This window comes from Salvelinus fontinalis, chromosome 6 (assembly GCF_029448725.1).
Source record: "Salvelinus fontinalis isolate EN_2023a chromosome 6, ASM2944872v1, whole genome shotgun sequence".
Taxonomy (NCBI): Eukaryota; Metazoa; Chordata; class Actinopteri; order Salmoniformes; family Salmonidae; genus Salvelinus; species Salvelinus fontinalis.
This window is the reverse complement of record NC_074670.1, coordinates 68,496,259-68,510,178: the sequence shown is the minus strand read 5'-3', so window position 1 is coordinate 68,510,178 and position 13,920 is coordinate 68,496,259. Positions and strand designations below refer to the sequence as shown.

Sequence of the window (13,920 nt, the reverse complement as noted above, 5' to 3'; positions counted from 1 at the left end):
CGGTAGTAACGGAGAGGAGAGACACAGTAGACAGACGGTAGTAACGGAGAGGAGAGACACAGTAGACATACGGTAGTAACGGAGAGGAGAGACAGTAGACAGACAGTAAGTAGACAGACAGTAGTAACGGAGAGGAGAGACAGTAGACAGACAGTAGTAACGGAGAGGAGAGACAGTAGACAGACAGTAGTAACGGAGAGGAGAGATAGTAAACAGACGGTAGTAACGGAGAGGAGCGTCAGTACAGACAGACGGTAGTAACGGAGAAGAGAGACACAGTAGACAGACGGTAGTAACGGAGAGGAGAGACACAGTAGACAGACGGTAGTAATGGAGAGGAGAGACACAGTAGACAGACGGTAGTAACGGAGAGGAGCGACAGTAGACAGACGGTAGTAACGGAGAGGAGAGACACAGTAGACAGACAGTAGTAATGGAGAGGAGAGACACAGTAGACAGACGGTAGTAATGGAGAGGAGAGACACAGTAGACAGACGGTAGTAATGGAGAGGAGAGACACAGTAGACAGACGGTAGTAATGGAGAGGAGAGACACAGTAGACAGACGGTAGTAACGGAGAGGAGCGACAGTAGACAGACGGTAGTAATGGAGAGGAGAGACACAGTAGACAGACAGTAGTAACGGAGAAGAGAGACACAGTAGACAGACGGTAGTAACGGAGAGGAGAGACACAGTAGACAGACGGTAGTAATGGAGAGGAGAGACACAGTAGACAGACGGTAGTAACGGAGAGGAGCGACAGTAGACAGACAGTAAGTAGACAGACAGTAGTAACGGAGAGGAGAGACAGTAGAAAGACATTAGTAACGGAGAGGAGAGATAGTAAACAGACGGTAGTAACGGAGAAGAGAGACAGTAGACAGACGGTAGTAACGGAGAGGAGAGACACAGTAGACAGACAGTAGTAACGGAGAGGAGCGACAGTAGACAGACAGTAAGTAGACAGACAGTAGTAACGGAGAAGAGAGACACAGTAGACAGACAGTAAGTAGACAGACAGTAGTAACGGAGAGGAGAGACACAGTAGACAGACAGTAGTAACGGAGAGGAGCGACAGTAGACAGACAGTAAGTAGACAGACAGTAGTAACGGAGAGGAGAGACACAGTAGACAGACAGTAAGTAGACAGACAGTAGTAACGGAGAGGGGAGACACAGTAGACAGACGGTAGTAACGGAGAGGAGCGACAGTAGACAGACAGTAAGTAGACAGACAATAGTAACGGAGAGTAGAGACAGTAGACAGACATTAGTAACGGAGAGGAGAGATAGTAAACAGACGGTAGTAACGGAGAAGAGAGACAGTAGACAGACAGTAGTAACTGAGAGGAGCGACAGTACAGACAGACGGTAGTAACAGAGAGGAGAGACACAGTAGACAGACAGTAGTAACAGAGAGGAGAGACAGTAGACAGACAGTAGTAACGGAGAGGAGCGACACAGTAGACAGACAGTAGTAACGGAGAGGAGCGACAGTAGACAGACGGTAGTAACAGAGAGGAGAGACAGTAGACAGACAGTAGTAACGGAGGAGCGACAGTAGATAGACAGTAAGTAGACAGACGGTAGTAACGGAGAAGAGAGACAGTAGACCGACAGTAGTAACGGAGAGGAGCGACAGTACAGACAGACGGTAGTAACGGAGAGGAGAGACACAGTAGACAGACGGTAGTAACGGAGAGGAGCGACAGTACAGACAGACGGTAGTAACGGAGAAGAGAGACACAGTAGACAGACGGTAGTAACGGGGAGGAGAGACACAGTAGACAGACGGTAGTAACGGAGAGGAGAGACACAGTAGACAGACGGTAGTAACGGAGAGGAGAGACACAGTAGACAGACGGTAGTAATGGAGAGGAGAGATAGTAAACAGACGGTAGTAACGGAGAGGAGCGTCAGTACAGACAGACGGTAGTAACGGAGAAGAGAGACACAGTAGACAGACGGTAGTAACGGAGAGGAGAGACACAGTAGACAGACGGTAGTAATGGAGAGGAGAGACACAGTAGACAGACGGTAGTAACGGAGAGGAGCGACAGTAGACAGACGGTAGTAACGGAGAGGAGAGACACAGTAGACAGACAGTAGTAATGGAGAGGAGAGACACAGTAGACAGACGGTAGTAATGGAGAGGAGAGACACAGTAGACAGACGGTAGTAATGGAGAGGAGAGACACAGTAGACAGACGGTAGTAATGGAGAGGAGAGACACAGTAGACAGACGGTAGTAACGGAGAGGAGCGACAGTAGACAGACGGTAGTAATGGAGAGGAGAGACACAGTAGACAGACAGTAGTAACGGAGAAGAGAGACACAGTAGACAGACGGTAGTAACGGAGAGGAGAGACACAGTAGACAGACGGTAGTAATGGAGAGGAGAGACACAGTAGACAGACGGTAGTAACGGAGAGGAGCGACAGTAGACAGACAGTAAGTAGACAGACAGTAGTAACGGAGAGGAGAGACAGTAGAAAGACATTAGTAACGGAGAGGAGAGATAGTAAACAGACGGTAGTAACGGAGAAGAGAGACAGTAGACAGACGGTAGTAACGGAGAGGAGAGACACAGTAGACAGACAGTAGTAACGGAGAGGAGCGACAGTAGACAGACGGTAGTAACGGAGAGGAGCGACAGTAGACAGACAGTAAGTAGACAGACAGTAGTAACGGAGAGGAGAGATAGTAAACAGACGGTAGTAACGGAGAAGAGAGACAGTAGACAGACGGTAGTAACGGAGAGGAGAGACACAGTAGACAGACGGTAGTAATGGAGAGGAGAGACACAGTAGACAGACGGTAGTAACGGAGAGGAGCGACAGTAGACAGACAGTAAGTAGACAGACAGTAGTAACGGAGAAGAGAGACACAGTAGACAGACAGTAAGTAGACAGACAGTAGTAACGGAGAGGAGAGACACAGTAGACAGACAGTAGTAACGGAGAGGAGCGACAGTAGACAGACAGTAAGTAGACAGACAGTAGTAACGGAGAGGAGAGACACAGTAGACAGACAGTAAGTAGACAGACAGTAGTAACGGAGAGGGGAGACACAGTAGACAGACGGTAGTAACGGAGAGGAGCGACAGTAGACAGACAGTAAGTAGACAGACAATAGTAACGGAGAGTAGAGACAGTAGACAGACATTAGTAACGGAGAGGAGAGATAGTAAACAGACGGTAGTAACGGAGAAGAGAGACAGTAGACAGACAGTAGTAACTGAGAGGAGCGACAGTACAGACAGACGGTAGTAACAGAGAGGAGAGACACAGTAGACAGACAGTAGTAACAGAGAGGAGAGACAGTAGACAGACAGTAGTAACGGAGAGGAGCGACACAGTAGACAGACAGTAGTAACGGAGAGGAGCGACAGTAGACAGACGGTAGTAACAGAGAGGAGAGACAGTAGACAGACAGTAGTAACGGAGGAGCGACAGTAGATAGACAGTAAGTAGACAGACGGTAGTAACGGAGAAGAGAGACAGTAGACCGACAGTAGTAACGGAGAGGAGCGACAGTACAGACAGACGGTAGTAACGGAGAGGAGAGACACAGTAGACAGACGGTAGTAACGGAGAGGAGCGACAGTACAGACAGACGGTAGTAACGGAGAAGAGAGACACAGTAGACAGACGGTAGTAACGGGGAGGAGAGACACAGTAGACAGACGGTAGTAACGGAGAGGAGAGACACAGTAGACAGACGGTAGTAACGGAGAGGAGAGACACAGTAGACAGACGGTAGTAACGGAGAGGAGAGACAGACAGTAGTAACGGAGAGGCGAGACACAGTAGACAGACGGTAGTAACGGAGAGGAGAGACACAGTAGACAGACGGTAGTAACGGAGAGGAGAGACACAGTAGACAGACAGTAGTAACGGAGAGGAGAGACACAGTAGACAGACGGTAGTAACGGAGAGGAGAGACACAGTAGACAGACGGTAGTAACGGGGAGGAGAGACACAGTAGACAGACGGTAGTAACGGAGAGGAGAGACACAGTAGACAGACGGTAGTAACGGAGAGGAGAGACACAGTAGACAGACGGTAGTAACGGAGAGGAGAGACACAGTAGACAGACGGTAGTAACGGAGAGGAGAGACACAGTAGACAGACGGTAGTAACGGAGAGGAGAGACAGTAGACAGACGGTAGTAATGGAGAGGAGAGACACAGTAGACAGACGGTAGTAACGGAGAGGAGAGACACAGTAGACAGACGGTAGTAACGGAGAGGAGAGACAGTAGACAGACGGTAGTAATGGAGAGGAGAGACACAGTAGACAGACGGTAGTAACGGGGAGGAGAGACACAGTAGACAGACGGTAGTAACGGAGAGGAGAGACACAGTAGACAGACGGTAGTAACGGAGAGGAGAGACACAGTAGACATACGGTAGTAACGGAGAGGAGAGACACAGTAGACAGACGGTAGTAACGGAGAGGAGAGACTCAGTAGACAGACGGTAGTAACGGAGAGGAGAGACACAGTAGACATACGGTAGTAACGGAGAGGAGAGACACAGTAGACAGACGGTAGTAACGGAGAGGAGAGACACAGTAGACAGACGGTAGTAACGGAGAGGAGAGACACAGTAGACAGACGGTAGTAACGGAGAGGAGAGACAGTAGACAGACGGTAGTAACGGAGAGGAGAGACACAGTAGACAGACGGTAGTAACGGAGAGGAGAGACACAGTAGACAGACGGTAGTAACGGAGAGGAGAGACAGTAGACAGACAGTAGTAATGGAGAGGAGAGAAAGTAGACAGACAGTAAGTAGACAGACAGTAGTAACAGAGAGGAGAGACAGTAGACAGACGGTAGTAACAGAGAGGAGAGACAGTAGACAGACAGTAAGTAGACAGACAGTAGTAATGGAGAGGAGAGAAAGTAGACAGACAGTAGTAACAGAGAGGAGAGACAGTAGACAGAAGGTAGTAAAAGAGAGGAGAGACAGTAGACAGACAGTAGTAACAGAGAGGAGAGAAAGTAGACAGACAGTAGTAATGGAGATGGGAGACAGTAGACAGACAGTAGTAATGGAGAGGAGAGACAGTAGACAAACAGTAGTAATGGAGATGGGAGACAGTAGACAGACAGTAGTAATGGAGAGGAGAGACAGTAGACAAACAGTAGTAATGGAGAGGGGAGACAGAGGCTCCATGCTCCTACAGAGGAAGTGTAATGGCAGGGAGGTTAGGAGAGGCAAGATAAGATTATTGGGGTATGAGATGGGTACAGAGTCTGTCCCATGTCTTGGCTCGTTGGTGTCGATGCTGGACTTGGAGGTGTGTGTCTAGTCTAGTTTTACCTTCTCCACTGGCTCCCCTGGCTTGCGGCCCCCCTCGCGGCCTCTGAGGCTCTTGGTGGAGATAGAGGACTCTGAGGTCTGCATGATGAGCTGAGTGGCCAGAAACTGCTGCACGTGTTCTAGAACGTCCCTCTGCATCTCCAGGGCCATGTGGAACACATCGTGGTCAGAGCTGTTGTACATCACCGCGTTCTGGAACATCAACATGATGTCACGCTGGAACTCTGCTGTGGTACGGATCTGACCTGCCTCGATACTCTTCTTGATGGCCGACAGATCCATGGGTCTGTGTGTGGATGTGTTAGGGAGGAGTGTGTGTTTAAGAGGGGAAGGTTAGTATGTACATTGTTCATATAGATTTTATTTTCATTTGTACATAACATATAATAGCAAACAAACAGCTTGCTCTTATAGCACTCTCACCTGTGTACAATGCTGTGGTAACCAGGGGCGATGTCATCAGACACAGACTGGAGGAACACACTGGCGTACCTGTCACAGATAACAACAGATCAGGCAAACCCTACAGTGCCTTAGACATATTGGCTGTTATTGGGCACTTGGTTAAGAGCTGACCTGTGATTGGCTGCTGCTCTCCACACCAGCATGATGGCTTTCTTCCAGATCTTCTGAGCCTGAACGGCCTCCTGATCCTCCCCACATATCGAGCTTAGAGAGATCGACAGACAGGAGGGTAGGTGAGTGGTAGAGAGAGAGAGACAGACAGGAGGGTAGGTGAGTGGTAGAGGGAGAGAGACAGACAGGAGGGTAGGTGAGTGGTAGAGAGAGAGAAACAGACAGGAGGGTAGGTGAGTGGTAGAGGGAGAGAGACAGGATTGTGATGATAGTGCACAAAAGCCCACAAGACAGCTTACTACAGAGAAACCATCCCTCATCTTGGGCATTGGTCAAAAAGCATTCTTAAGGGTCGAGTTGACTTGCTTTATTCAGGCTTGTGATGGCATGTTCAGATTAAGAGTGGCCATGGATACAAGGACCAGGGTTGGAAACTTACAACTGAGAAGAGGCGGGGCTGCTGGCTAGCGAATCAGCTGTGGTGTAGCGTTGGGAAGAGGGGCCATAGCCATCCTCGCTCTCACTGGCTGCCGGTTCTACTTCTGATAGGTAGGGCCCCTCCCCCTCTCCACACTCCTCTTTTATCTCCACCTCTTCATCAGGATCCCCGTCGCTCCCTCCATCCTCATCCTTCACATCCTACATAAAGATACACAAGGAGAGATGATAATTCAACTGCACCTGGTAAAAGGTGTGTGTGTCAGTGAGTGTTACTGAAAAGAGAACAATTACCTTGGACTCTTTCCCTGATCCAGAGCTGTCTTCTGAGTCTAGGCAGGGTGTGTTTGGTTCTGGCTGGGTCCACTCCTCATTCTCAGTCTTCACAGCTGTGCTCAGGCTTCCTTCCACCGTGAGAACTCCCTCCTCTGTGACCTCACTTCCTGCCAGGCAGTCGGCGGCGGCAACAGAAGGAGCAACGTCTGTCCCCACTGTTTCTAATCCCTCCCTGGCTTCCCCCCTTCCACTCTCTGTCTCTGGCTCCAGGACCCCAGGGGTAGCTCCCGTCCCACCCTGAAGCCCCTGTGTGGGGTCAAACTGAACCGTGGGCCCAGGCTCTGAGGACTTCAAGTCATGGGCCTCCCAGGGGCCTGAGAGGGAGTGGCCGGCAGAAACAGCCTCCTCACAGAGAGAGAGAGCAGCCTCCACTGCTGCAGCATCTAGAGCCTCCACAGAGTCATCCACCTGAGAAATACAGACACACAGAGAGAAAGAGACACACATACAGAGAGAGGACTGTGATGAGTGCGCACAAACAAGACCGCTTACTACAGAGATATCTAGGTCAAAAGCTGCACCCCCCCACACAATTTACCTTCTCCTCTATGATGGCAATGATGTCTCCGACTGTCTCCAGGTCCAGCTCATCCCCCATGTAGGAAACAGCTACCAGGTCCTCCTCTACTAGCCCTGCCTCCTTCACTAGCTCCACCTCCTCACCCAGCTCTGCCTTCACCACTGCCTCTCCGACTGAACAGAGAGAGAGAGAGAGAGAGAGATGTGTCACCACAAATAGTACACCGGTCTCACTGGGAGTAGAAATCAGATGCATGTTCCTCTTTACATACAGTGGCAAGAAAAGTATGTGAACCCTTTGGAATTACCTGGATTTCTGCATAAATTAGTCAGAAAATAGGATCTGATCTTCATCTTAGTCACAACAATAGACAAACACAGTCTGCTTATTAAACTAATAACACACTAATTATTGCATTTTTCTTGTCCATATTGAATACATAATTTAAACATTCACAGTGTAGGTTGGGGAAAAGTATGTGAAAACTAATTGGAGTCAGGAGTCAGCTAACCTGGAGTCCAATCAATGAGACGAGATTGGAGATGTTGGTTAGGGCTGCCTTGCCCTAAAAGAAACTCACAAAATTGGAGTTTGCTATTCACAAGAAGCATTGCCTGATGTGAACCATGCCTCGAACAAAAGAGATCTCAGGAGACCCATGATTAAAAATGGTTGACTTGCATAAAGCTGGAAAGGGTTACAAAAGTATCTCTAAAAGCCTTGATGTTCATCAGTCCACAGTTTTACAAATGGTCTATAAATTGATCAATTCAGCACTGTTGCTAATCTCCCTAGGAGTGGCCATCCTGCAAAGATGACTGCAAGAGCACAGTGCAGAATGCTCAATGAGGTTAAGAAGAATCCTAGAGTATCAGCTAGATTTACAGAAATCTCTGGAACATGCTAACTGTTGGACCTAGCCTCGAGTGTAATGGCTACTTGTAGTGTGTTCATATAGTAGAGTAAACTTTGTTAAACTGGAACCTTGTCGTTGTGTCATTTCCAGTTAACATTGGTAGCAGAGGATGGTTTCTAACTACAACGTGCCACCTCGCTTCGACGAGAAGAGGTCGTACGAAAGTTGGAAAAATGAACTGGGAATCTGGACACGCGTTACTAATCTGGACGCGAAAAAGCAAGCACTTGCGGTGGTATTATCGCTGGAGGGAAGAGCGAGAGATACAGCACTGGAAATATCCGTTGAGGATTTGAACAAGGATGACGGTATGGGAACTTTGATCATAGCACTGGATTCTGTATTTCTTAAAGAAGAGAAAGACCGTGCCTACGAGCCATATTCAAACTTTGACAGTGTTACGAGAGATATTTCGGTTGCAATGGCAGACTACATCATTGATTTCGAACAGAGGTACAATAGAATGCGCAAGTACGACATGGTTCTCCCAGATGCAGTGTTAGGGTTCAAGTTGCTAGACACTGCTTGTCTAGATGGTAGGGAGAAACAGTTGGCTTTGACTGCTTGTACTGTGCTGACTTTTGCATCTATGAAGTCGGCACTAAAAATAATATTTGGTGAGAAGACGTCTGTCGCGCCAATAACAGATGGAATGCAAGTGAGTGACGCAGCATATTACACCGAGCAGCACAGAAAAGGTGCCAACAAGTCACGTTCTCAAGACAACCAGAAGAGGGCGCCATTTCCCGGCACAAATCCACTGGACAAATATGGAAGGAGATCGAAATGTGCAATTTGTCAAAGCACTTACCATTGGGTTAAAGACTGTCCTCATAAAAATGAACAAGTTAATCTAACAGAGGAAAATGTAAACACAGAGATAGAGCAGTGTAACATTACACTGTTTTCAAATGAATCTGATACTGAGATTTTTATAGTTGAATCCTTAGGATCTGCTGTGATTGATACTGCATGTACACGGACAGTGTGTGGTGCAAAATGGCTTGATAGCTATGTCAGTGAACTAAATATGAAAGAAGTACAAAATATGATTGACACACCAAGCAAAAGAGCTTTCAAATTTGGAGATGGGAGAATTGTCCATTCTACCAAGAGAGTTAAGATACCAGCAAAAATTGGTCAGACTAAGTGTCACATTGAAACAGAGGTGGTCCCTACAGATATCCCCTTACTATTAAGCAAAGCTTCCCTCAAGAAGGCAGAGGCTGTACTAGACATTAAAAATGACAAGGCAGTGATGTTTAAACAACCAGTGACTCTTGAACTTACTACCTCAGGTCACTATTGTGTAAACATTTTAGACAAAGACATCTCACAGAGTCCATGCAAAAATGAGATTCTGACTGACACAGAGCACATGGAGATTCTGACAGTCACAGAGAACATGAGCACTAAAGAAAAACACAAAGTATTGCAAAAGCTTTACAAACAGTTTGGACATGATACAGTTGACAGACTTCAGAAGTTACTCAGCAGTTCAGGGAATAATGATGATGAGAAGTACGAAACTGGAAACAAAGTGTACTACAAACGAGTTGACTGTCAAGAGTGGAAAGGACCGGGAGTAGTCATTGGTCAAGATGGTGTGGTGATATTTGTGAGGCACGAAGGCATGATTGTCAGGGTGCATCACTCAAGATTGCGGAAAGTAAATGATCAACAAGATAGAGGGGCTGTAGCTGAGAATCAGTCTCCTAATGAAAATGACAAAAAGGACACAGTAACAGACACAAACCTACCAGATGTCACATCCAATGATATGGACACTGAAACTGACACAGGAAATGGAGCAGAGACCTTTAACCATGCCACAGGTAATACTATTGAGCGTTCAAATGAGGAAAACATTCAACAACAGTCATATGTGTTAAGAGAACATGGTTGTTCCAATCTGAAAACAGGACAAACTGTTAAATACATGGACAGAGAAAGTGGTATTCCACATACAGCAACCGTCATTGGACGAGCAGGAAAAGTAAAACACAAGAACTGGTACAACTTGCAGTACTCTGAACCAGCTACACTTTCTGGTACAACAGGGTCAGCTGACCTGTCACTTGTAGATAGTATCAGAATTGAATCAATGGAAAATCGAGAAAAACAGAATGACATTCAAAATGATGATGTACTTGAAACAAAGAACGTGTCATTTGGCTCAGCTAAGCTAGATGAGCTCAGTAATTGGAGGAAAAATGGAGTGTTTGAGGAAGTCAAAGACATTGGCCAAAAATGCATCTCAACAAGGTGGGTGTGTACCCTTAAAGAATCCTTAACTGGAATAGTGCCTAAAGCACGTCTAGTGCCTAGAGGTTTTGAGGAGCTGGCTGCTAAAGAACTCGCAAAAGACTCACCGTCATGCGCCTCAGAGTCACTCTGATTGCTGATGTCAGTGATCTGCCAGAAAAAAATGGAAACTTAATTCCATAGACATCAAATCTGGATTTTTGCAGGGAACAGAGCTGTCAAGGGACATTCACATCTGACCTCCGCCTGAAGCTAAAAGCGAAGGAACACTGTGGAAACTAAAAAAGTGTGTGTATGGACTGGCAGATGGATCACTCTACTGGTACAACAAAGTCAAGTCAACAATGCTGAATACAGGTGGAAAAATGTCACAAGTGGATCCTGCAGTCTTCTATTGGCTTGATCAAGACTGCAATGTGACTGGAGTACTTGCCTGTCATGTTGATGACTATCTGGGGTGGCTCAGAGACCTTTGCTTCAACTGTGATTCCACACCTCAAAGCTGTTTTCTAGGTTGGCCGTGAGGAGCATGATCATACATTTTTGTTATGTTGGCATAGAGTTTATTACAGTTGATGGCAAAATACTGATGCAACAGGAGAGCTATATCAAGAATCTTCAACCCATCCACATGGATTCTTCAAGAGCCATACAAAGGAATTCCCCTCTATGTGGAATTGAAGCTGATAAATTGAGGTCAAAGATAGGACAAATTTTATGGGTTGATAGACAGAGTAGACCTGATGTAATGTTTGATGTTTGCAACTTGGCATCTAACACAAAACACGCCACTGTACAAACCATTCATGAGGCAAACAAAGTTGTTCGTAATCTGAAATCACAACAAGTGATATTAAAGTTTCAGCATGTTGGATAAGATTTTCAAACTAGTTGTCTTCAGAGATGCTTCGCTAGGGAACCTTACAGATGGAGGCACACAAGGTGGACATCTAATCGTGTTAATGGGTGAAGGACGAAGATTCTCACCTATCTGTTGGCAGTCAAAAAAAGGATCACAAGGGTTGTCCGAAGCGGACTTGCTGGAGAAACCCTTGGTCTTGGGGATGGAGTTGACAATGCTATCTTTCTTGCAACTCTGTTCTCAGAGCTTACCACTGGCGAGACAAAACAGCACTTTCTACCTGTAGTTTGTGTCACTGACAACTACTTATTAGTTGATGCTGTGAAGTCAACCAAGTCTGTCACAGAGAAAAGACTCAGCATCAAGGAACTTATTCAAGCACAGAGAATCCAGCGGATTCTGTGGTAGACCACAAAGGAACAGCTTGCTGACTGTCTGACTAAAAAAGGAGCATCCGGTCTTGTGCTCCTACAGGCTCTCGCTCCTACAGGCTCTCAGTAATGGAAAGTGGCAGCTTGAGTAATACAAATAAGAACTGTCACACAACCCATTTGTAATGGGGATCTTGAATAATACTTGGACATTTAATTATGTTGTTGATGTTTTATTTGTCTTTAAAGAAAAGGGGGAGATTGTTAAGTTCATGTTTTAAGTATCCCTATATTCCTGTTATTACGGGGCTATCACTAAGTCAAGAGTGCGCATGCGCAGGAAGTCTGGGGGTTGTTGGACCTAGCCTCGAGTGTAATGGCTACTTGTAGTGTGTTCATATAGTATAGTAAACTTTGTTAAACTGGAACATTGTCGTTGTGTCATTTCAAGTTAACACTAACATCTCTGTTAATGAGTCTACAATACGTAAAACACTAAACAAGAATGGTGTTCATGGGAGGGCACCACGGAAGAAGCCACTTCTGTACAAAAAAAACACTGCTGCACGTCTGAAGTCTGCAAAAGAGTACCTGGATGTTCCACAGCGCTACTGGCAAAATATCCTGTGGACAGAGGAAACTACAAAAGAGTACCTGGATGTTCCACAGCGCTACTGGCAAAATATCCTGTGGACAGAGGAAACTACAAAAGAGTACCTGGATGTTCCACAGCGCTACTGGCAAAATATCATGTGGACAGAGGAAACTACAAAAGAGTACCTGGATGTTCCACAGCGCTACTGGCAAAATATCATGTGGACAGAGGAAACTACAAAAGAGTACCTGGATGTTCCACAGCGCTACTGGCAAAATATCCTGTGGACAGAGGAAACTACAAAAGAGTACCTGGATGTTCCACAGCGCTACTGGCAAAATATCATGTGGACAGAGGAAACTACAAAAGAGTACCTGGATGTTCCACAGCGCTACTGGCAAAATATCCTGTGGACAGAGGAAACTACAAAAGAGTACCTGGATGTTCCACAGCGCTACTGGCAAAATATCCTGTGGACAGAGGAAACTACAAAAGAGTACCTGGATGTTCCACAGCGCTACTGGCAAAATATCATGTGGACAGAGGAAACTACAAAAGAGTACCTGGATGTTCCACAGCGCTACTGGCAAAATATCATGTGGACAGAGGAAACTACAAAAGAGTACCTGGATGTTCCACAGCGCTACTGGCAAAATATCCTGTGGACAGAGGAAACTACAAAAGAGTACCTGGATGTTCCACAGCGCTACTGGCAAAATATCATGTGGACAGAGGAAACTACAAAAGAGTACCTGGATGTTCCACAGCGCTACTGGCAAAATATCATGTGGACAGAGGAAACTACAAAAGAGTACCTGGATGTTCCACAGCGCTACTGGCAAAATATCCTGTGGACAGAGGAAACTACAAAAGAGTACCTGGATGTTCCACAGCGCCACTGGCAAAATATCCTGTGGACAGAGGAAACTACAATTGGAAGGAACACACAACATTGTGTGTGGAGAAAAAAAAAGGACCAGCACACCAACATCAAAACCTCATCCCAACTGTAAAGTATGGTGGAGGGAGCATCATGGTTTGGGGCTGCTTTGCTGCCTCAGGGCCTGGACAACTTGCTATCATCGACAGAAAAATGAACTCCCAATACATTTTTCAGGAGAAGGCTATCTGTCCGCCAACAGAAGTTGGATGATGCAACAGGACAACGACCCAAAACACAAGTAAATCAACAAAAGAATGGCTTCAACAGAAGAAAATACACCTTCTGGAGTGGCCCAGTTAGAGTCCTGACCTCAATCCGATTTAAAATGCTGTGGCATGACCTCGAGAGCAGTTCACACCAGACATCCTAAGAATATTGCTGAACTGAAACAGTTTTGTAAAGATGAATGGTCCAAAATTCCTCCTGACCGTTGTGCAGGTCTGCTCTGCAACTACAGAAAATATCTGGTTGAGTTTATTGCTGCCAAAGGAGGGTCAACCAGTTATTAAATCCAAGAGTTCACATACTTTTTCCACCCTGCACTGTGTGAATGTTTACACAGTGTGTTCAATAAAGACATTAAAACATATAATTGCTTGTGTGTTATTAGTTTAAACAGACTGTGTTTGTCTATTGTTGTGACTTATATGTAGATCAGATCACATTTTATGACCAATGTATGCAGAAATCCAGGTAGTGCCAAAGGGTTCAACATACTTTTTCTTGCCACTGTAGATATTCCTTCCCTTTCTAGAGCGAGAGAGACAGCTG

General features: G+C 46.1%; 1 protein-coding gene across 3 annotated transcripts in view; it reads right to left on the bottom strand.

Annotated features, from left to right (window-relative positions):
* LOC129858324 (bromodomain-containing protein 8-like) overlaps positions 1 to 13,920 on the bottom strand; it is a 49,536-nt gene that overhangs the window by 24,697 nt on the left and 10,919 nt on the right. For all 3 annotated transcript variants that reach the window (XM_055927476.1, XM_055927478.1, XM_055927477.1), the window contains exons 11-16: positions 7,216 to 7,370; positions 6,636 to 7,085; positions 6,343 to 6,542; positions 5,904 to 5,996; positions 5,751 to 5,819; positions 5,328 to 5,613 (exon numbers count right to left, since the gene is read on the bottom strand). In XM_055927476.1, the coding sequence (XP_055783451.1) occupies positions 5,328 to 5,613; positions 5,751 to 5,819; positions 5,904 to 5,996; positions 6,343 to 6,542; positions 6,636 to 7,085; positions 7,216 to 7,370 (1,253 nt within the window). The remainder of the gene's footprint in view (positions 1 to 5,327; positions 5,614 to 5,750; positions 5,820 to 5,903; positions 5,997 to 6,342; positions 6,543 to 6,635; positions 7,086 to 7,215; positions 7,371 to 13,920) is intronic.